The sequence below is a fragment of the Somniosus microcephalus genome, unplaced genomic scaffold (genome assembly GCF_052327205.1).
Source record: "Somniosus microcephalus isolate GS21.2 unplaced genomic scaffold, FLI_Smic_1.0 scaffold558, whole genome shotgun sequence".
NCBI classification, from domain to species: Eukaryota; Metazoa; Chordata; class Chondrichthyes; order Squaliformes; family Somniosidae; genus Somniosus; species Somniosus microcephalus.
In genome coordinates this window covers 62,966-86,102 of record NW_028225745.1, presented here as the reverse complement: position 1 = coordinate 86,102, position 23,137 = coordinate 62,966, and the positions used below count along the sequence as shown (strand labels likewise).

The window sequence follows — 23,137 nt, the reverse complement described above, 5'->3', positions numbered from 1 at the left end:
GACGATGCGCTTCAGATGCCTGGATAGATCAGGTGGAGCTCTGCAGTACTCAGCAGCCAGGGTCTCCAGAATCGTCGTGGTTTGCTGTGCACTTCACAACATGGCACAGCATCGTGGCTTGCAGATTCCTGAGGACCAACTGACTCCTCGCATATCCTCCTCAGATGAGGAGGAGGAGGAGGAGCAGGAGGAGGAGGAGAGCGAAAATGAACATCTTGCAGAGGCCCATCAACCAGCGGCAGCAGTACGCGAGAACATTACTGCCGGGATGCAAGGAACGCACTCATCTTGGCCAGATTTGCTTAGCCTAGCCAATCAAGCACTTTTGCCTCGCAGCTTCTTACCAGAGCATCGACAATGGCCAAGAACCAGAGGATTCCTAGCACTCTGACCACCATACTGACAATTGCAAGTAATCCTAAACCCTCAATGTGGAAATCCCATTTGCGAAATGACACACGCCACAACTGCAACAGCTGCCATCAGAATTTTTATTTGCAATAACCAACTGATGGCATTTAAAAAATAAACACAACATTTCACCCAAATGACTACCCTTGTGACTATTTGTGCAGTATCTTTCTCTTACGTGTGCTCCTACGTGATGCTTCCCCTGCGGCCTCAGCAGATGTGGAAGCCCCTTGCTCACTTTCTTGCTGCTCCTGTCTCGACACCTTTGGCGGGCGTCCTCTGGGGTTGCGAACCTGTGAGGGCTCGGCAACAGTCTGCTGCTCCTGCGGTTGTGCAAGGGTTGAGACGCCGCTCTCAGTTGGGTGGGGACTCTGGCGGGGCTCTGACCGAGGGCTCTGCAGTGGCATGGTCATGTGAGTGCTTGGAGAGGAGCCCCCACTTCCTTGTTCTCTGCCACCAACTTCCCTCTCATGGGTCAGGTCTACCTCAGCGCTTGCAAGTGGCTTGAGAGCACCTTGCTGCACATCAGGGGGGCCATGGGGACCTGTATCTGCACTGGCAGTCCTACTCAGAAGGACTTCCATGAAGGTCTAGTTTCTCTGTTCAATAGCTGACCATCGCTCATCCAGAGATGTCAGTCTATTCTGAACACTCACCATGTTTTCTACACTCTGGCGACTTAGCTCCTCCGTGGCCGTAGCCATCCTCTCGTCTACTGTAGCCATCCTTTCCACGGAGGTTGCCATCCTTTCCGTGGTGCTGCGTTCATGCGCCAATGACTCCACAAAGGCTCTGCTCATGTTCACAATGGAGTCCTCCATTCGCTCCACACTCGCAGCGACCCTGGAGACAAAACCTGCCAGAGACTCCTGCACCTGTTCCTGGAGTTCCAGCACCGCTGTTCTTCTGGATGGACCCAGAGGCAGAGGGTCGACATGCAGCTGAGCCGAGCTGGGAGAGTCCTGTGCCCTCCGACTAGGACTCTCCACTGCTGTCCTTGTCTCCACAATCTGCTGATGCTCACTTGTGAGCTGTGATACACCAGGTGACAACACTACTCTATCTCGCGATGGTCTCACCGAGGTGTGAGTGTCTGCGCTGGTGCTGGGTTGGCTGAATTCTGCTGATGCTGCGCCCTCAGAGGTTGCAGCTTCCTCTAAGGAGTCTGGAGGCTGTTCCTCCTGGATAGTGGGGACGGTTGCTTGCGATGGTCCTGTGGGGGAGTAAAGGAAAGAGTCAGAGATGTGAGGCCAAGGTTACATGCACATTGCATATTGCAGATGATCATAAGTCCATCTGTTAGAGCTTCAGAATCATTATCAGCGACTCATGCAATGTCAATGAGAGAGATGAAAAACTATTGTCACCAGCTTTCACTGATGCACCCGTCTGTCCGTCCCCCATTTGTGCGTCGTCCTCGAACCCCACTATCTCCAGGACCGCCTCCTCCCAAGGGGTGAGGTGGGCTACTGAGGGTGGCCCTCCTCCTGTCCTCGCTCTTTCCCTCTTATTATGAGCTCTCTTTTCCTGCAATGAGGGAGACAAGTGGAGTTTGAGTGAGAATGAAGGAGTGAGTGTAGAGAATCCATAGCATAGGTGCTTAGAAGAAGACAAAGATGGAGTGAGTTGGCAAGACCAAGGGCCCTCCCTGTGTTTTGTAAGTTATTTTCATAGCATCACAGTGATAGGGAGTGTGAGGGCTGCATAGTCGAATAGTTAGGTGAATGTGACCATAGAGAGAGGGAATGGGTAAGGGTGCAGGGATGTCAGTGTCAAGTGGGATGTGGAAGAAGGGGTTGCTAAAGCTGAGTGCTGGTGAGGAGAGGCAATGGGGATCAGATTGAGGGTGATGGCAAAGTCAGACTCACTTTTCCAGTGCGCAGAAGGTCATGAAACCTCTTCCTGCACTGAAGCCAGGTTCTGCAGATGAGGGACAACAAGTTCACTTCCTGGGCCACCTGGACCCACACAGCCTTCGTCTGCTGGGGAGGCTTCTTCCTCCGTGAAGAAGGGAAGAGCACCTCCTTACTAGCTCTTGCTCCCTCCACCAAAGCTTGCAGGGCGACGTCATCAAATCTGGAAGCAGACTTCGGTCTCCCGCTGCTTATTCTGCCTCCAGGTCCCTCTCAATGCAAAGGCCAAAAGGTTGGCAGTCTGCAGAAGAAGCAAGGCTTCTTGCAGACCTTAAATGCAGCAGCAATGATGACGTCATCGGAGGCGAGTTTCAGACTGAAAAAACTAATTGGGCCATGGGTTCCCACACGCTGGAACTCAATTGCCCAATTATGTGAAAATCGCATCAATCTCCCACATCAATTTGGAATGGGGTGGATAACACGAAAAGCGATGACACGACCCCAGCCCGTCCCAATGATAAAATCCAGCCCAATATGTCACAAGCAAGGAAGGTCCGATGAAGAGACAGTCTTCCGATGTAATCCATCCAGAAGATGCTTCAGCTGTAAGGGTGCTTAGGCTATAAATCAGAAACCGCCATTCAATACAGAGGGTGTAGTGTATGTGCCTTTAAGACAGAACTACTTTTACAGCTCCTGTATACTGTAGTACCGGCAGTGACCACACCTGTATATAAGCCTTGCGCATGCCTCTGTACCCCCAGTCTTGAGACTACCCTCCTCCAGTAAAGACCTGTTTATTGTTAAGTTACAGCATCCGTGTGGTTATTGAAAAACATCATACTCTCAGAATCATGGATCCAACAGTGGCGACGAGTGTCGATTCGAATCTACCTGCAACTCTGCATTTCCCTTCGAGGATTCGCTCCGGGAGGGCGGTGTAAGAAAGTCGAGGCCAGGAACACGGGCGTCGAGCACGAGCAACTGCCCAGTCATCTGGCAGAGAGTGAACATCGCAGGGGAGGCTGTGGGGAGCCGGGCTTGGTTCCCCAGCCACGACGATCAGCAAGAGACTGACGACAGGTCCAGCGCAGACCCTTCCCGGACAGCGGCGGCTGGAGCCGACCGACGGCGGAGAGAAAGCCGAGCAGCATCGACGGGGTAAGACAGAGGGTGAAGCGCATAGGGTGCAGCCGGGGGTTGAAAACCGAGCGGCGTCGAGAGAAAAAAAAAAACGGAGAGAGAGAGGGTAAAGCAACAGCTTGGTTCAGGACCGAGCAGCGTTGAGAAAAAAAAAGAACGCGCAGAGCACAGCCAGGGCTCAAGGGCTGAACAGTGTCCACGGGGAGAAGAAGGGAGAGCGCGGGAGACGCCATTGAGCCGCGGAGAAGGAAGAGCGCGGGAGACGCCATTTTTAGAAGCCGCAGCGGAGAAGAAGGGCGAGCGCGGGAAGGAAGGAAAGCGCGGGAGACGCCATTTTGTGCCAGCGGAGAAGAAGGGGAAGCGCGGGAGACGCCATTTTTGACAGTTAAATCACACCCAGGGATGCCGAAGAGCGGCAGTATCTCTACGTTCGACAATGAAGTCGAAGATTGGGCGACATATGTGGAACGTATTGAGGTGTACTGCAGGGCGAAAGAAGTGCCAGATGCTAGTAAAGCACTGGTTTTGTTAAATTCCATGGGTGCAAAAACTTATGGGTTACTGCGAAATCTAGTAACCCCAGAGAAGCCGGTGAACAAGAATTTAGAAAGCATAGTAGAAATCCTACAGGACCACTTAAACCCCACACCGCTGCTGATAGCAGAACGATTTAAGTTCCATAAAAGGAACCAACACAAAGACGAAAGCAATGCTGAGTGCCTAACGGAACTGCGCAAGCTATCGAAACACTGCCAGTTTGGAGCGGGACTAGCAGATACGTTAAGGGACAAGTTTGTGTGTGGGCTACAAAGTGAAGGAACCCAGAAACGGCTTCTATCAGAAAAGGATCTTACACTGGACAAGGCTTTCAGTATGGCAGTATCACACGAAGCAGCCGCAAGGGGAGCTGCAGAGATACAACGGAGACCGCAAGAACATGGCACCAATGAAATGTCCTATGGAACAGGGAAGTGCTATCGCTGTGGCAGAACAACACATGACCAGAAGGATTGTTGGTTCAAGGACCAAGTGTGCAGACAGTGTGGAAAAGCAGGACACAGAGCAAGAGTCTGCAGGTCTGGGAAGAAAACCAACAGTAAGAAATCTCCGCAGGAGAAGTACAAAAAGGTACACCAGGTGATGGACAGTGGTTCAGACGAACAGAAAAGTGACACAGACTCCGGAAGCAAGGAGCTGGGTTGTCTGAAACTACATAAGGTAACCAAAATGGAGGATCACCAGACTATCTGGGTTACACTCAAGATAGACGGAGTCCAAGTGAAAATGGAATTGGACACAGGATCAGCCCTAACAGTCATAAACCAAAGGGACTACAAGCGGCTATTTTCACATATACCCTTGAAAGCTACAGAGATTATTTTGAAGACGTATACGGGGCAAAAAGTCTACCCCAAAGGAAAAATAAGGGTGAAAGTGATATATAAAGGCCAGGAAATACCTAAAATGGATATATATGTATTGCATTGATAACAGAATCTGAAGTCAAGTGCTAAAATCTGACGAACAAAGGTGAATCAGTAAGAAATTGGGAATGGTAAGACAAATGAAAGGGTAGAAATTACGATGGCCGTTGGTCTCGCACAACACAAGTTATACCAAATTCCACTCTGTGCTATTTTAACGTGAAGAGCAGAACATTTCTAAGACTCCAGGGAGGCGCTTTTCTCAGCCCCAAGGAGGCGGGACTGCTGGGAAAATGGCAGAATTTGGGGGCGGGTGGCAAATCTGCCCCCAACCCGCCTCCATGCCATCTTCCCAGGAGGCAGGTTGCCATCCCGTGCCGGGTCCCGTCTCCTTGGAGCTGGGAAGGGATTAAAGCCAGTTAACTGCCTGTTAACAGGTAGTTAACAGGCAGAAAATAGGATTATCCCGTTTTTGCCCTCACAGGTACAGGCTTTCCGACGGCACCAAAACCCGCCAGCTCAGCGAGGCGAGTAGAGGGTCTGCGGGGGTCAGGGGGGTGCTAAAGTGTGGTGTGAAGGTAAGTGATGGGTGCAAGAGTGTAGAGGTGAGTATCTGAGGTAAGTCCTAAGTGTTTATAAGAGTGTACTTACCTTTGTTTCTTCCTGCAGGCTTCAGTCGGCTTCTATACGGAGAGTCTCGCACCTCCGTGTTGCAGATGAGAGATGTCTGTTGCATTCTCAGATGCAACAAACATCTCAATTCTGTAAAAGAAAGAAGGTTGCTGAGGTCTTGTATGCAAGACCTCATCAAACTGCAGAGACTGTCAATGTTTGACAGCGTCACAGAGCTGTCAAACGATGACAATTCATCTGTCAAAAATCTTTGACAGATGACACGTCATACGTTGATGTGCTCTACAACCGGCTTTCCCTTAATTGGCCTGCTAAGTCCGCTGGGTGGGCTTAACAAGGTCAATCAAGGGAAAATAGCGTGGGTTGACCACATCTCGATGGAGGCAGGACTGAAACCCGACAAGCAGCAGTCCCGCCTCCAACTCGCCCCCATTCACAAAATCACCCCCAGGTGATGTGACTACCTTCCTGGATCTCACTGAGTGTTGCTGTTGCCTGTAGGGCATGTTGGATTCCTGGCTTGATGTCTTCCTTGCCAAAGGTAGCTGAGATGATGATGGTCTAACATATTCAAAATAGCCGACATCCAGTACTTCAAGCACGGGCACTCTCAGAGCATTGACTCTAAGATATACCAAAAGGCCCCGAACAGATTTGAAACACCAGCATCACAGAATGAGCGCTACTTAGTGCCACTGTGACACATTCTGAAATATGATGAAAAATGGTTAGTGATAATCTGCTTGTAGAGCCCAGTGACCAGGCAGGCAAGAATGAGATGCACCAACACAATCTACTGAGCTGAGATTGGGGTGGAAATGCGAAAGAGCAGCATATAGAGAATCATAGAATGATACAGCAGTGAAGGAGCCCATTCAGCCCATCATGCTTGTGCCGGCTCTTTGAAAGTGCTATCCAATTAGTCCCACTCCCCTGCTCTTTCCCTATAGCCCTGCAAATTTTTACACTTCAAATATATGTCCAATTCTCTTTTGAAATTTATTATTGAATTGCTTCCATCACCCTTTCAGACAGTGCATTCCAGATTATTAACAACTTGCTGCGTAGAAAAAAATGTTTCCTTATGTCGCCTCTGGTTCTTTTGCTAATTACCTTAAATCTGTGTCCTCTGGTTACCGACCCTTCTGTCATGGAAACAGTTTCTCCTTATTTACTCTATCAAAACCTTTGATGATTTTGAACACCTCTATCAAATCGCCCTTTAACCTTCTCTGCTCCAAGGAGAACAACCCCAGCTTCTCCAGTCTCTCCACATAACTGGTACCATTCTAGTAAATTTCCTCTGAACCCATTCTAAGGCGTTGACATCCTTCCTAAAGTGTGGTGCCCAGAATTGAACACAATACTCCAGCTGGGGCTTAACCAGTGATTTATAAAGGTTTAGCATAAATTCTTTGCTTTTGTACGCTATGCCTCTATTTATAAAGGCAAGGGCCTAGGAATTCAGTTGGGCGCGCCAGCCGTTAGCGCCTTAGGAGGAGTAGATCTCGAGCGCTAGGCGCTTAGCGCCCGGGCGCAGCGCGATCTGCGCCTCGCCCCAACTTCAGTACACATTTAGCGCCGGCGCAAAGTCTTAGCGCGCGCCCTGCTGCGCGCGCAGATCATGACATCATTTCGTCGTGCAACGCCCTTTGTGCGCCCCGAACCGGAACTTCACTCGCGCCGGCCCATTGTGCGCCGGGCGGCCCTAACGACTGTGAAGTGGAACGGTACACAGCCGAGGCGGGCCGCGGGGAGCGCTAATTAAAGGGCACTTACCCTGCACTATAAAGGCCAGCCATTTTGCAGCATTCACTCTTGTGCAACGGTTTTTTGGAGAGAGACCAAGGAGGAGAGCTTACTGGTTTGGACCAACACTAGGACAGGTATTTTTGGCTCAGGCCAGAGCTTAGCAATTATCTTTGCCTTCATTGAGAGCTCAGTGTTTGCCAGCATATAATGGGGGCTGCATTGGGTGCCAACGCTGACTTTCAGCCTTATGCCAGAAGGGCTTACAGACGCCGTGAGAGAGTGGCAGCCCTGGCTAGACGCAGAGGGGGCAACAGGCGTCGCCAACTGAGGCCTTACCCACCCAGGGTATACCGCCAGCAGTCCTCCTATCTGACCATGTCTGCCGCGATGTGTGTTAGGAGGCTGCGATTCAGAAGGGAGGTGGTTGCAGACATCTGCCAGCTGCTTCACAGAGATCTGCAGCCACAGCTGATGCGCAGGACGTCTCTGTCGGTGGCAGTGAAGGTGACGGTGGCTCTCAACTTCTATGCCACCGGCTCCTTCCAATCCGCTGCTGGGGACATCGCTAACATCTCCCAGTTCGCCGTGCATTGCTGCATCTGCCAGGTGACCGATGCCCTTTTCAGAAGGAGACATCAATTCATCTCCTTCCCCATGACCCTGGACAAGCAGCAGCAGCGTGCAGTGGGATTTGCAAGAATAGCAGGCTTCCCCATGGTGCAGGGCGCCATTGACTGCACGCATGTGGCTTTGCGGGCACCTCTGGAGCATGCCGAGGATTACCGCAACCGGAAGGGCTACCATTCCCTCAACGTACAGCTGGTGTGTGGCCACAGGCAGCGCATCCTAGCTGTCAATGCCCGCTTTCCAGGCAGCAGCCACGATGCCTTTATCCTGCGACAGACAACTGTGGCTGACATGTTCCAGGCACAGCCTCACCCAAGAGGATGGCTTATCGGAGACAAAGGCTATCCTTTGTGTACCTGGCTAATGACCCCGCTCCGCGCGCCCACGACCCCTGCTGAAGAGGCATACAACGAGAGCCATCAAGCGACTAGGAACATCATAGAACAAACAATCGGCGTCCTCAAGCAACGGTTCCGCTGTCTCGATCGCTCCGGGGGAGCCCTCCAGTATTCGCAGGAGCGAGTCTCCCAATTCGTCGTCGTTTGCTGCATGCTGCACAACCTGGCTATCCGCAGGACTCAGGCACTGCCACCTCACGTTGGACCACCACCTCAGGAGGAGGAGTAGGAGGAGCATGAGGAGGAGGAGGACGAGGAGTACCAGCCCAGGAGGGAGGCAGAAGGTCCAAGGGCCATCCGTCGGCGGCTTATTGAACGTCACTTCTAGGCCCCCTGTCAGGGAATGGCTTGTGCCAATGAAAGAACATGATTGCAGCCGCTCCGCAAGCCCTCAGCCGGTTAAGGCAACAAACACTTCAAAGATCAAACATGGACAATGTTAATAAATAAAATGCTTTATTGTACAAACTCAGGGCCCTTCCCACATGAAAACCAAAAACAGACGAAACCCCCAAAAAACACTCAAACACATTACTCACTCCCACAACCTGGAGAGGATTAACAAAACAGTGCAACTAAAATGGCCGTCATCCTCGGCCTTCATAAAAAACAAAAATCACATCCTCGGCCTTCAAAAAACAAACATCCAATTCTCGGCCTTCAAAAAACAAACATCCAATTCTCGGCCTCAAAAAACAAACATCCAATTCTCGACCTCAAAAAACAAACACAACTGGCCACACATTCGACTTTTTGGCCCGCTAGGGCGATGCCTTGGCCATCTTTGTGTGGCCCCTGCCCGCCCTGCTGCTCCTCCTCAAAGTAAGGCCATTGGCTGCTGCAAGGCTGGGGGCAGGCTCCAGAGGGGCACATGTCGTGACGGCAGATGCCCTTGGGGGTCGGCCTAGTCGAGGTCTGGCCGTCGAGCGGGCGGCTGTTGAATGCTGCAGCTGTGGCTGGCCAGCATCAGTCGCTGCAGCAGCTCCTGGCAGCTCCACTGGGGGAGTGGCAGTGGCGGCTGGAGGAATGGGGGCAAGCTGGCGGATGGCAGGCGCTCGCTGGTCGCCTGAGACACTGGCACTCGCCCAGGCCAGCACTGCAGCATGCGCACCAATCTGCCGAGGGACAGACCGCTGTGCTGCTGCAGCGCGCCGGGTGCCCTGGCGATGCCTGGCTGACACAGCGAGTGTGGCAGCAGTGAGTGCCCGTGTTGACCTGTTCAGTGACCTCATCAGAGCACCCAGTGACTGCACGGCACCACTGATCAGCTGCCCACTCGCTGCCTGAGCTGCCCCGAATGCCGCCCGACTCGCTGCCTGATCTGCCCCGAATGCCGCCCGACTCGCTGCCTGCTCTGCCCCGAATTCCACCAAACTGATGGCCTGTGAGGCCCCGACGTCGGTCACACTCCGAGAGAGGGACTCGATGGCCTCAGGCAACCGTGCCACTACCCCCATGAGCTCCGTGTGCCAGCGCTCCGAGTCCGCGGACAAGTCCTCGAGGCGTTCCATCTCCTCGGCGAAGACCATCTCCGGACTGGAGGCCGGACTGTCCCTCTGGGGAGAAGGCCGCCGAGCTGGCCGACCCTTCCTGCGTTGCTGGACGCCGCTGGGCCCAGCAATTGGACTCCCCTCCGACCCTTCCCCCCTCTGGGGAGAAGGCCGCCGAGCTGGCCGACCCTTCCTGCATTGCTGGACGCCGCTGGGCCCAGCAATTGGATTCCCCTCCGACCCTTCCCCCCTCTGGGGAGAAGGCCGCTGAGCTTCCACCCCCCTCCCGCGTTTCTGCAGGCCGCAGGTCCCATGAGCTCCCCTCCCCTCCGACACATCCGCCACGCTCCCCTCCAGGGAAGACGTGTCCCCTACATTCGCATGGGTTGGCGCGGCTGAGGGTTCGCCTGATGGGCCGCCTTCCTCTTGCTCCTCCTCCTCCTCCTCTTCTGAGGGGCTGTCACTGGCAAGTTCAGGGACCTCCTCCTCACCATCTGAAAGCAGGAAGGCACAAGAGTAGCTTTAGAGTGAGGAGAGGGCGTCAGCGAGGGATGCATGAGTGGTGGCATTCAGCGCATTGGTCGGACAGTGGCAAAGGATGTAGATCTGATGTGCAAGTGGGACGAGAGAGGTCCAAAAGGTGATGTCCTTACCATTGGTGCCCAGAACAGGGTCGGCATCTCCACATGCAACGGGGCCAATCACCCGGCCACCCATGATGCGCTCCACGCGATGTTGCAGCTCGGTGAGTGGCTGGATCTGGGGTCGGCCTCCCCCGGTCGCAGTCTGGCTCTTCTTATTATTGGCCAGCTTGGCCTGCAAGAGAAAGGACAGCCTCTAAGTACAGTGTGTAGCCCTGATCTTGTGTGCACTGCCTCCCATGGTGGAATAGCCTGGCCAGTGTGTCGCCCTGATCTTGTGTGCACTGCCTCCCATGGTGGAATAGCCTGGCCAGTGTGTCGCCCTGATCTTGTGTGCACTGCCTCCCATGGTGGAATAGCCTGGCCAGTGTGTAGCCCTGATCTTGTGTGCACTGCCTCCCATGGTGGAATAGCCTGGCCAGTGTGTCGCCCTGATCTTGTGTGCACTGCCTCCCATGGTGGAATAGCTTGGCCAGTGTGTTAAGTGCAGAATGTGCAATTGATGTTCATGCCTGTCCCATAGCTGCTGGATGAGGGCTGGCCATTAGGGCTTTCAGGTCCCTTTGCCCATAATGTGAGGTGCACATGCAAGGATGAGGAGGACACTGGAAAGGGTACTCACCCTGACAATCCGAGTGAGGTCATTAAACTTTTTGCGGCATTGGACAGCGCTCCTGGGGACCTCGCTGTTGGCTGACACCTTGCTGGCGACATGCCTCCAGGCTCTCCGGTAGACGCGGACCGGCACCTTCCTGCCATTGTCCGGGTACATAATATGGCGCCTCTTCTCCACACCACCAACCAGCACACTCAGATCAAGCTCTGAGAAGCGCCGCGCTCGTTCACGGGCCTTCTGCATGGCTTCAGGCACTATTTGGGTCCAGCAGCAGTGTTCAGGCCTAGCTGGAGGGCTCCACTATCCAGGGCGTGGCAGCAGACCAAGTCGACCCTTCCCCCTTAAGAGCTGGCCGGCGCCAGGGTGTCTGCTGTCAATCACGAGATGGCCGCACCTGCGCTGCGCCCGGCCTCGGCGCTCTCGCTCAGCACCTCCGGCTTAGCGCCTAAAGAGAGGCATGCAGCGCCAGTTTTAGCGCTCGAGCAAACTCTTAGGGCGAAGCTAATGAATATCGGAGAAGTGGCCTCGATTTTGTGCCGGGCGCAAACTTTAGCGGCCGCCCGCATTTACCGCCCCAAAAGTGGCTACAATGAATTTCTAGGCCAAGGATCCCATATGCCATTTTAATAGCCTTATCAAATTGTCTGAAAGCAAATCAGTAAAACAATCTGTGCCTATTTGGACAAGGCTGTAGGATACGAGCTTAAATGATAAACTTGCTTAAAGTTTTGTACACAATTTTCCAGGGACCTGAACTCTCTGATATTCTAATTTGATTTATGACAATATTTATGTTAACAATTTACTAAATCTCATCCATGGGAGGGAAACCTGAGAGCCTGCCCACATGCCGCATGTGATTTGCCTCTAGATTTCTCTGTGTTCTGCGTGCCCATGATTTCCCGATGTGCGTGGCGGGCAGACGAGGACCCTCACAGGCAGACTGCGCTCAAATATTCAGCTTCTGTTAATCAGTCTTACCGACAGAAAGCCCACACTTATCGTGGAGAGTTGCTACTTAGTTGACAAAAGGGGGTTAAAATGTCATTGAAAACATGCAACAAATAAAAATTAGCTCCCAATGTGCGCTTGCTAGTTTAGTACTGAGCCATACAGGCCAGGAAGTTCCAAGGTTCCATCATCAGCCTGTGTCGAGATTGTTGATCTCCTGATCGCCAGATAATGACTCCTGCTGGAAAGTGCATGACTGCGTGGAGTGGATACTATATTGGGACTGAGTCATACAGACCAGGAAGTTCCCAGGTTCCATCGCCGGTCCATTGCTGATCTCCTGATCGTCACACAGTGACCTCCCCTTGCTAGACAGTGCATGACCGTGTGGAGTGGACACTGTATTGGGACTGATCCATACAGACCAGGTCCATCACCGGTCTGTTTCTGATCTCTGGATCCCAGCGACACAGTGACACCACTCCCCCCCCCGCACCGCCCCCGCCGGTTGCTGGACAGTGCATAACTGTGTGGACACTGGATGAGGACCGAACGGGCTCGGCTGTGATGCCTCAATAGCTTGTTGTCACACATTCCCAAGGCTCACACAAGACTGGCTGACCTGAGCTGCCAGCAGCCATTAAACTGTCCCTGACATGAGCCAGCACCTTCAGGAGAGGAGGGAGATAACAGAAAAGAAAGCTGATGAAAGCATGTAAAATGACTAAAACTTACATTCGATGTCCTCATATTCAATCAGTCGCTTCACCATCCCATCTATGTTCAAGTATGGCGCATACTTTTCTAAATTCGCCTTCTTATATTGAATTATTTTCTCTCCTTTTGGACAGCGTGTTTCAATGTCTGTGAGAAGTACAAAAATCACTTTAATTTTACTGTTTCTTACAGATTTGTGGGCCAATTTAATGTGATCGTGCTCCCTGGGTGAGTGTCATTTTTTAAAATAAAATAGAATCAGTGAATCTTAAAGCACAGAAGGAGGCCATTTGGCCCATCGTGCCTGTGCCGCCTCTTTGAAAAAGCCATCTAATTAGTCCCACTCCCCCTGCTCTTTCCCCATAGCCCTGTGAATTTTTCCGTTTCAACTATTTATCCAATTCCCTTTTGGAAGTTACTATTGAATCTGTTTCCACCATCCTTTCAGGCAGCGCATTCCAGATCATCATAACTCGCTGCAGTAAAAAAAATCCTCCTCAGCTGCCCCCGGGTTTTTTACCAATGATCTTAAATCTGTGTCCCCTGGTTACTGGCCCTCCTGCCACTGGAAACAGTTTCTCCATATCTACTCTAAAACACCTAATCATTTTGAACACCTCTATTAAATCTTCCCTTAACCTTCTCTGATCTCAGAAGAACGATCCCAGCATCTCTAGTCTTTCCACATTACTGACATCCCTAATCCCTGTTGGATTAAAGAAGTTTACGGCACAGAAAGAGGCCATTCGGCTGAAAAAGAGCTATCCCCCCTAATCCCACTTTCCAGCTCTTGGTCCGTAGCCTTGTAGGTTACGGCACTTCAAGTGCATATCCAAGTACTTTTTAAATGCGATGCGGGTTTCTGCCTCTACCACCCTTTCAGGCAGTGAGTTCCAGACCCCCACCACCCTCTGGGTGAAGAAGTTTCTCCTCAACTCCCCTCTAATCTTTCTACCAATTACTTTAAATCTTTGCCCCCTGGTTATTGACCTCTCTACTAAGGGAAATAGGTCCTTCCTATCCACTCTATCTCGGCCCCTCATAATTTTATACATCTCAATTAAATCCCCCCTCAGCCGCCTCTATTCCAAAGAAAACAACCCTAGCCTATCCAATCTTTCCTCATAGCTAAAATTCCCCAGTCCTGGCAACATCCTCATAATTCTCCTCTGTACCCTCTCTGATGCAATCACATCTTTCCTGTAATGTGATGACCAGAACTGTACGCAGTACTCTAGCTGTGGGCTAACTAGTGTTTTATACAGTTCTAGCATAACCTCCCTGCTCTTATATTCTATGCCTCAGCTAATAAAGGAAAGTATCCCGTATGCCTTCTTAACCACCCTATCTAACTGTCCTGCTACCTTCAGGGATCTGTGGACTTGCACTCCAAGGACCCTCTGTTCGACTACACTTCTACCATTTATTGTGTATTCCCTTGCCTTGTTAGCCCTCCCCAAATGAATTACCTCACACTTCTCCAGATTGAATTCCATTTGCCACTTTTCGGCCCACCTGACCAGTCCATTGATATCTTCCTGCAGTCTACAGCTTTCTTCCTCACTATCAACCACAAGGCCAATTTTTGTATTATCTGCAAACTTCTTAATCATGTCCCCTACATTGAAGTCTAAATCATTGATATATACCACAAAAAGCAAGGGACCTAGTACTGAGCTGTGCGGAACCCCACTGGAAACAGACTTCCAGTCACAAAAACACCCCTTGACCATTACCCTTTGCTTCCTGCCACTGAGCCAATTTTGGATCCAACCTTTATAGTCCCTAATAGGCCCGACTCTTTCCTTAGTTATCTTTTTGATCTTTGTGTATTTATAAAACATCTTTGGGATTTCCTAGTTTTTACTTGCCAATATTTTTTCATGCCCTCTCTTTGCTTTCCTAATTTCCTTTTTAATTTCACCCCTGCACTTTCTATACTCCTCTAGGCTTTCTGCAGTATTGAGCTATTGGTATCTAACACAAACTTCCCTTTTTTGCCTTATCCTACCCTGTATGCCCCTTAACATCCAGGGGCCCTCTGGATTTTGGGAGTCCATTTTTCTTTGCTCTGAACCCTCACTATCTCCTCCTTGAATGCCTCCCACTGCTCTGACACCAATTTACCTTCAAGTAGCTGTTTCCAGTCTACTTTTGCTAAATCACATCTCAGCTTAATAAAATTGGCCTTTTCCCAATTGAGAACTTTTACTCCTGGTCTATCTTTGTCCTTTTCCATAACTGCGCTAAATCTAACGGAATTATGATCACTACCACCAAAATGCTCTCCCAGTGATACCTCTTCCACCTGCCCAGCTTCATTCCCTAAAACTAAGTCCAGAACTGCCCTTTCTCTTGTTGGGCTTGCTAAGTATTGGCTAATAAAGTTCTCCTGAATGCATTTTAAGAATTCTGTGCTCTCTATACCTTTTACACTGATTCTATCCCAGTTAATGTTAGGGTAGTTGAAATCCCCTATTGTTACTGCCCTATTGTTTTTGCACTTCTCAGAAATCTGCCGACATATTTGCTCTTCTTTCTCCCTTTGTCTGTTTGGGGATCTATAGTACACTCCCAGCAGTGGTGTGATTGCCCTTTTTTGTTCTTCATTTCAACCCATAGGGCCTCATTTGATGATCCTTGTAACATATCATTCCTCCTTACGGCTATAGTTGTTTCTTTAACCAATATTGCATCCCCCCTCCTTTTTTTATGCTCTTCTCTATCTCGTCTGAAAACCCTGTAACCAGGAATGTTGAGCTACTGCCCTTCATTCAGCCATGTTTCAGTAATAGCTATGATATACTTCCACGTGTTTATCTGTGCCCTCAGCTCATCTATCTTATTCACTGACTCCTTGCATTGAAATATATACCATTATTATTATTAAGCATTCCTTTGTTGTCTATTTTCTAGCCTTTGTTTCCTCTGCCTTCCAAACACTCTTACTAATTTACTGCCTTCCATTACCAGTTTTGCTTCTCTCCCTTCTGAATCTACGCTCAGGTTCCCACCCCCCTGCCAAGCTAGTTTAAACCCTCCCCAACAGCACTAGCAACAACCGCACCACACCCCCCACACCCCCGCCCCCTTGCGATGATATTGATCCCAGCCCTGTTGAGGTGCAACCCATCCAGCTTGTACATGTCCCACCTCCGCTAGAACTTGTCCCAGTGCCTCAGTAATCTGAAGCCCTCCCTCCTGCACCATCTCGCCAGCCATGCATTCATCCGCTCTATCCTCCTATTTCTGTACTCACTAGCGTGTGGCACTGGGAGTAATTTGGAGATTACCACCTTTGAGGTCCTGCTTTTTAATCTCTTTCCTAGCTCCCTAAAATCTGCCTGCAGGACCTCATCTCTCTTTCTACCTATATCATTGGTACCAATATGGACCATGACCTCTGGTTGTTCACCCTCCCCCCTCAGCATGTCCTGCAGCCGCTCAGTGACATCCTTGACCCTGACACCAGGGAGACAACATACCATCCTGGAGTCACATCTATGGCTGCAGAAACGCCTATCTGTTCCCCTAAATATTGAATTCCCTATCACTGTTGCTTTCCTCCTCACCCCTTATACAGCTGAGCCAACCATGGTGTCATGGACTTGGCTCTGGCTGTACTCCCTGGAGGAACCATCGCCCTCACGAGTACTGGTTAGAGAGCGAGATGCACTCAGGGGACTCCTGTGCTACCTGTCTGGTCCTCCTTGTCTGTTTGGTGGACACCCATTCCCTCTCTGCCTGCACACTTTTAAGTTGCGGGGTGACCACCTCCTGAAACGTGCAATCCACGAAGCTCTCAGCCTCGCGGATGCATTGCAGTGACATCAGCTGCTGCCTCAGTTCCTAAACCCGGAGCTCGAGCTCCTCCAGCTGACGGCACTTCCTGCACATGTGGTTGTCCAGGACACGAGAAGCATCCTGGAGTTTCCACATGGCACAGGATGTGCATTCGACAGGACTGAGGTGCCCTGCCTAGCCTCTATTTATTAGACTACTTAGCAGAAATAAACTAAGACTTGTCCCTGATCCGGACAAACAAAACCTCACCAACTACCCACCAATCAGCTCCTTCCCTTGTGCTGACGTCACTTTAGGTGTTTTTTACCTCTCTCCCTGATGCTCCCAGGCCCTCTCTCTCCCACCGTTTTATACTCTCAGGGCCGCTCTCTCCCGTTGCTTTTTACTCCAAGTACTTGATCTGTTACCCACCAATCCACTTGCTCCGCAGCAGTGACGTCACTTCTAAATTTATTTCTCAGATTTCCGCGTTCTGCTCACGCTTTCACCATTCTAGTACCAGTCTAGTAAATCTCCTCTGCCCCTCTCCAAAGGCCTTGACATCCTTCCTAAAGTGTGGTGCCCAGAATTGGATGCAATACTCCAGCTGGGGCATATCCAGTGTTTAATAAAGGTTTAGCATAACTTCCTTGCTTTTGTACTCTATGCCTCTGTTTTTAATGCCAAGGATCATTTAAATTAAAAAAATGTTTTGCTTGAAAAAAAATTCAAGTAATCCAGTAGTTCAAGTGAGGTGATTTAAATAACTCAAGCACTTTTTTTGCTGGGAAAAAAACTTAGATTGAACAGGTGATTCCACTTAAGTGACTTTGGATTAAGAGGAGTAGACTGCATTGTGAATTTGGGCCGCAATGTTCTGAAAGGAAAAATCGCACACCCGAATTCCCAATACGTGTTCCCAGCAGGCAATCACAGTGCAATTTTGAGAAATCAGTCCTTTAATACCATCACTATACTGGGGAGCTTTGGGGGAGACTCATTGCCCGGAACAGATCTGTTCAGAAAACTCCACTGTACTCGTGGCTGGGGAAAGACTGCATCTGCTGCAGCACCACAGCTTGCAGTGCACTATTGAAATCTATGTGCTACTTTTGTTCAAATGATGCTAAAAGTAATTTGTGGCACGGGGTACTATCACGGTGCAATAACCTCATCTGATGACCAATTACATAATGGTACTCTCGTCTGCACACAAATCCCACAAAGTGGGGTTGCTGCAAGGGTTGGAGCACAAACCATTAATGTCAGAGTGTGAGGAGGGAGTTCTGATCCCCAGCCCACCCCCCCACCCCACTACCCTCGGTTTCAAATCTGAGCCATGATAAGTGAATGGAACGGAACAGAACCTGTAGCATCTATCTCCCAGCAGAGACAGAAAAGAAGCAACTAGCTTACAGTTATATCGCACCTCATCACTTCCTTGGGACATCCCAAAGCACTTTACAACCAATGTATTACTTTTGAAGTGCAATGGCAATTAGCACACAATCTGCACGAATGAAGATAACTCCTTGCTTTTCTTCAAATAGTGCCATGAGATCTTTTATGCCCACTTGAAGAGGCTTGAACCCATAAACTTCTGACTCAGGTGAGGGCGCTGAGCTAAGCTGATATGGTTATTTGTTGGAGGTTGCCCAGAATGGCTGGCATGTTTACCTACAGTTTTCAGGCAGTTCTTCCAGTGTCCTGGCTAATATTATTCCCTCAACCAATTCCAGCACAAAAAAACAGGTCATTTGTCTCATTTGCAGTTTGTGGGACCTTGCTGTGCTCAAATTGGCTGCCACGTTTGCTTACAAAATAGTGACTGCACTTCAAAAGTTCTTCATTGACTGTGACAAGCATTGATAAGTCTTGATAAGGTGCGATGTGAATTCAAGTTCTTTCTTACAAAACAGTTGGGCCTAGAAATTCAGTATAGCCACTTTTGGGGCGGTAAAGTCGGGCGGCCGCTAAAGTTTGCGCCCGGCGCAAAGTCGCGCCCCCTTCGCCGATATTCAGTCGCATCGCCCCAAGAGGTTGCTGCTGCGCTAAAACAGGCGATGCACGACTAGCTTTAGGCGCTAAGCCGGCGGTGCTGAGCGATACCCCCGAGGCCGGGCGCAGCGCAGGTGCGGCGAGTTCTTGATTGACGGCAGACACTCTGGCGCCGGTCATCTCTTAAAGGGGGAGGGTGGATTTGTTTGCCTGCCACGCCCTGCACACTGCAGCCCTCAACCTAGGCCTGACCACTTCAGCTTCACCTGTACAACGCCCAGGACTATGGAGAAGGCCAGGGAGAGAGCGCAGCGCTTCAGCGACGGTGACCTGAGGCTGCTGGTTGGCGGAGTGGAGCACAGGCGCCATGTTTTGTTCCCAGAAGGTGGCAAGAGGCCGCTGCCCAGCGCCTACCGGAAAGCCTGGAGGGAGGTGTCCAACAGGGTGTCTTCCAACAGCGTGGTTGCGAGGACTCCTGTGCAATGCCGGAAGAAGTTCAACGACCTCACTCGGGTTGTCAGGGTGAGTACCCTTTCCAGTGTCCTCCTCATCCTTGCATGTGCACCTCACATTATGGGCAAAGGGACCTGAAAGCCCTAATGGCCAGCCCTCATCCAACAGCTATGGGACTGGCATGAAAATCAATTGCACATTCAGCACTTTACACACTGTCCAAGCTATTCGACCATGGGAGGCATTGCAGACAAGATCAGGGCTACACACTGTACAAGCTATTCGACCATGGGAGGCAGTGCAGACAAAATCAGGGCTACACACTGTACAAGCTATTCGACCATGGGAGGCATTGCAGACAAGATCAGGGCTACACACTGTTGAGTCTGAGTGTCCCAGATATGCTTATTCTAAATCACTGGACACAGACAACAAGAATAACTTAAACAGGTCTTTACTAATCGAAGGTCAGGGCTGAACTGCTTAGCAAATTACTACACAGAGTTTATATACCGGTGTGGTCACCACCGGTACTACAATATACAGTAGCCAAGAGAAAGTAGTCCATCTCTTAAGGTAGTCTCTTAAGGTGGTACAGGTTACATACACCACACACAATGTACAAGCTATTAGAGGCCATCCTTTCTCTTGCAGGCCAAGGTGGCGCACAACCGGCGCAACCGAACTGAGACCGGGGGAGGCCGTCCTGACCGCAAAGAGCTCTCCGACCTCGACCAGCGTGTGGAGCGCATTATGGTAGGCCAGCTGATTGGCCCCGTCGCCAGTGGAGATGCCGACCCTGTTCTGGGCACCAATGGTAAGGGCATCACCTTTTGGACCTCTCTCGTTCCACTTGCGCATCAGATCAGCATCCTTTGCCACTGTCTGACCAATGCGGTGAATGGCACCACTCATGCCTCCCTCGCTGCCGCCCTGTCCTCACTCTAAAGCTACTCTTGTGCCTTCCTGCTTTCAGACGTTGAATCGCCAGGTGAGGAGGCGGGCCCTCAAGCTGCCACTGTCAGCCCTTCGGAAGACGAGGAGGAGGAAGAGGAAGCCGGCCCATCAGTGCCACCCTCAGCCGCGCCAGCCCATGGCGATGTAGGGGACACGTCTTCCCTGGAGGGGAGCCGGGGGGAAGGGTCGGAGGAGAGTGAAGCTCCGGGGCCCAGCGGCCTGCAGCAACGCGGGAGGGGTGGGGAAGCTCGGCGGACTTCTCCCCAGAGGGTGAGTGCGGCCTCCAGTCCTGCGACGGTCAGCGCAGAGGAGGTGCGCCTCCTAGAGGAAATGGCCGTCCAGGCTGAGCGCAGGCACACTGAGCTCATGGCTGCAGTGGCAAGGATGCCTGACTCCATAGAGTCTCTGTCAAGGAGTGTGCAGCAATTCAGAGCAGCACAGGCCAGGAGTCTGCAACAATTCAGTGCAGCACAGGCCAGGAGTCTGGAACTATTCAGTGCAGCACAGGCCAGGAGTCTGCAGGATTTCGCGGCGGCACAGTCGGCTTCTAGCCAAGTGCTCAGTCGTGCCGTCCATTCACTGGCTGGTGTCATGCGGACACAGACCAGGGCCACACGGGCACTAACTGCTGCCACCCTCGCTGGATCAGCCAGGCATCGCCAGGGCACTCGCCGCGCAGCAGCAGCCCAGCAGTCTGTTCTTCAGCTGTTTGCTGTGCATGCTGCAGTGCTGGCCCGTGCGAGTGCCAATGTCTCAGGCGACCAGCGAGCACCTGCGATCTGCCAGGTTGCCACCATTCCTGCAGCCGACACTGCCACTCTGCCATTGCAGCTGCCACGAGCTGCTGGACAGACTGCTGCTGCCCAGCCAGAGTTGGAGCAGTCAGCAGCCGGCCACTCCAAGGCCAGAGCTGGTGCAGGCCGACCCCCAAGGGCATCTGCCGTCTCGCCATCTGCCCCTCAGCAGCCTTCCCCCAGCCTTGCTGCAGCCACTGGGCTCCCATTGAGGAGGAGCAGCAGGGCGGGCAGGGGCCAGGCAAGGATGCGCAAGGCATCGCCCTCGCAGGGCAAAAAAGTAGAGGTATGCACAAATGCCTGGTGCTTGTTGTAAGGCCGACACTGGTACAGTTGTTTTTGTGTAAGGCCGAGACTGGTGTCTTTCTTTCTTTTTGTAAGGCCGAGACTGGTGTCTTTCTTTCTTTTTGTAAGGCCGAGACTGGTGTGTTTCTTTCTTTTTGTAAGGCCGAGACTGGTAGTTTTGTGTTTTTGGAGGGGGCTTCTCCACATGAGCATGTAATGTGGGAAGGGCAGAGGTTTTCAATAAATTATTGCTGTTAAATTGCAGTGTGCATGGTTTTTTGGTTAAGTCCTGGTTGCCCTGCTCGGCTGAGGGCTTGTGGAGCGGCTACATTCATCTGCTGACATTGGCACAAGCCAGTCCCTGAGAGGGGGCCTAGAACCGACGTTCAATAAGCCGGCGACGGGCGGCCCTTGCACTTTCTGCCTCCCTCCTGTGCTGGTCGTCCTCCTCCTCCTCCTCCTCCTCAGGTGGTCCTCCAATCTCTGGTGGCAGTGGCTGAGTCCTGCGGATAGCCAGGTTGTGCAGCATGCAGCAAACGACCACGAAATGGGAGACTCGCTCCGGCGAATACTGTAGGGCTCCACCGGAACGATCCAGACAGCGGAACCATTGCTTCAGGACGCCGATTGTTTGTTCGATGATGTTCCTGGTCGCTTGATGGCTCTCGTTGTATCCCTCTTCAGCAGGGGTGCTGGGCGCACGGAGCGGGGTCATCAGCCAGGTACACAAAGGATAGCCTTTGTCCCCGATAAGCCATCCTCGTGGGTGAGGCTGGGCCTGGAACATGTCTGCCACAGAAGTCTGTCGCAGGATGAAGGCATCGTGGCTGCTGCCTGGAAAGCGGGCATTGACAGCTAGGATGAGCTGCCTGTGGTCACACACCAGCTGGACGTTCAGCGAATGGTAGCCCTTCCAGTTGCGGTAATCCTCGGCATTCTCCAGAGGTGCCCGCAAAGCCACATGCGTGCAGTCAATGGCGCCCTGCACCATGGGGAAGCCCACGAATGCTGCAAAGCCCATTGCACGCTGTTGCTGCTTGGCAAGGGCCATGGAGAAGGAGATGAACTGACGTCTCCTTTTGAAAAGGGCATTGGTCACCTGGCGGATGCAGCAATGCACGGCGAACTGGGAAATGTTGGCAATGTCCCCAGTAGCGGATTGGAAGGAGCCGGTGGCATAGAAGTTGAGAGCCACCGTCACCTTCACTGCCACCGACAGAGACGTCCTGCTCCTCAGCTGTGGCTGCAGATCACCGCCAAGTAGCTGGCAGATCTCTGTGACCACGTCCCTTCTGAATCGCAGCCTCCGAACACACTGCTCCTCAGACATGTTGAGATAGGAGAACTGCTGGCGGTATACCCTGGGTGGGTAAGGCCTCCCTTGCCGACGCCTGTTGCCCCCTCTCCGTCTAGCCAGGGCTGCCACTCTCTCACGGCGTCTGTGAGCCCTTTGGATGTAATTGAGAAAGCCAGCGTTGACACCCATTGCAGCCCCCATAATATGCTGGCAAACAATGAGATGTCAGTGAAGGCAAAGACTAGTGGAAAGCTGTGGCCTGAAGCCAGAAGTACCTGTCCGAGTGTTGGGCCAAAGCAGAAAGCTATCTACCTTGGTCTCTCTCCAAAGATCCGTTTCTCAAGAAGGAGTGCTGCGAAATGGCAGCCTTTTATATTGCAGGAGGAGTGCCCTTTAATTTGCGCCCCCCGCGCCCCGCATCGGCTGAGCACCGTTCCACTCTAACAGTCGCTAGGGGGCGCCAGGCGCACAATGGGGCGTCGCGACTAAATTTCCGGTTGGGGGCGCACAAAGGGCGTTGCACGAGGAAATGATGTCATGATCTGCGCGCGCAGCTGAGCGCGCGCAAAGACTTTGCGCCGCCACTAAATCTCTAGTGAAGTTGGGGCGAGGCGCAGTTCGCGCTGCACCCGGGCGCTAGCCGCCTAGCGCCCGACATCTACTCCTCCTAAAGCGCTAACGGCTGGCGCAACCAACTGAATTTCTAGGCCTTGCTATATAAACGCAAGTGTATTGTTATCACTTTCAGGCTTAGAAAGTCAGAAAAACACATTTCAGGTATATTGTGATACAATAAGTAAATAGTAATTATAAAACTGGCTTCAGTAATTAGATTGGACTGTTTTTTTTTTACAAATGAGTTATCTTTACTTTGGGGAACATAATATAACCCTAGACACTAGGACAGGCCC

General features: G+C 51.6%; 1 protein-coding gene across 2 annotated transcripts in view; it reads right to left on the bottom strand.

The window, feature by feature from the left end:
* drc7 (dynein regulatory complex subunit 7) overlaps window positions 1-23,137 on the bottom strand; it is a 166,415-nt gene that overhangs the window by 86,815 nt on the left and 56,463 nt on the right. For both annotated transcript variants that reach the window (XM_085980801.1, XM_085980799.1), the window contains exon 5: window positions 12,678-12,806. In XM_085980801.1, the coding sequence (XP_085836927.1) occupies window positions 12,678-12,806 (129 nt within the window). The remainder of the gene's footprint in view (window positions 1-12,677; window positions 12,807-23,137) is intronic.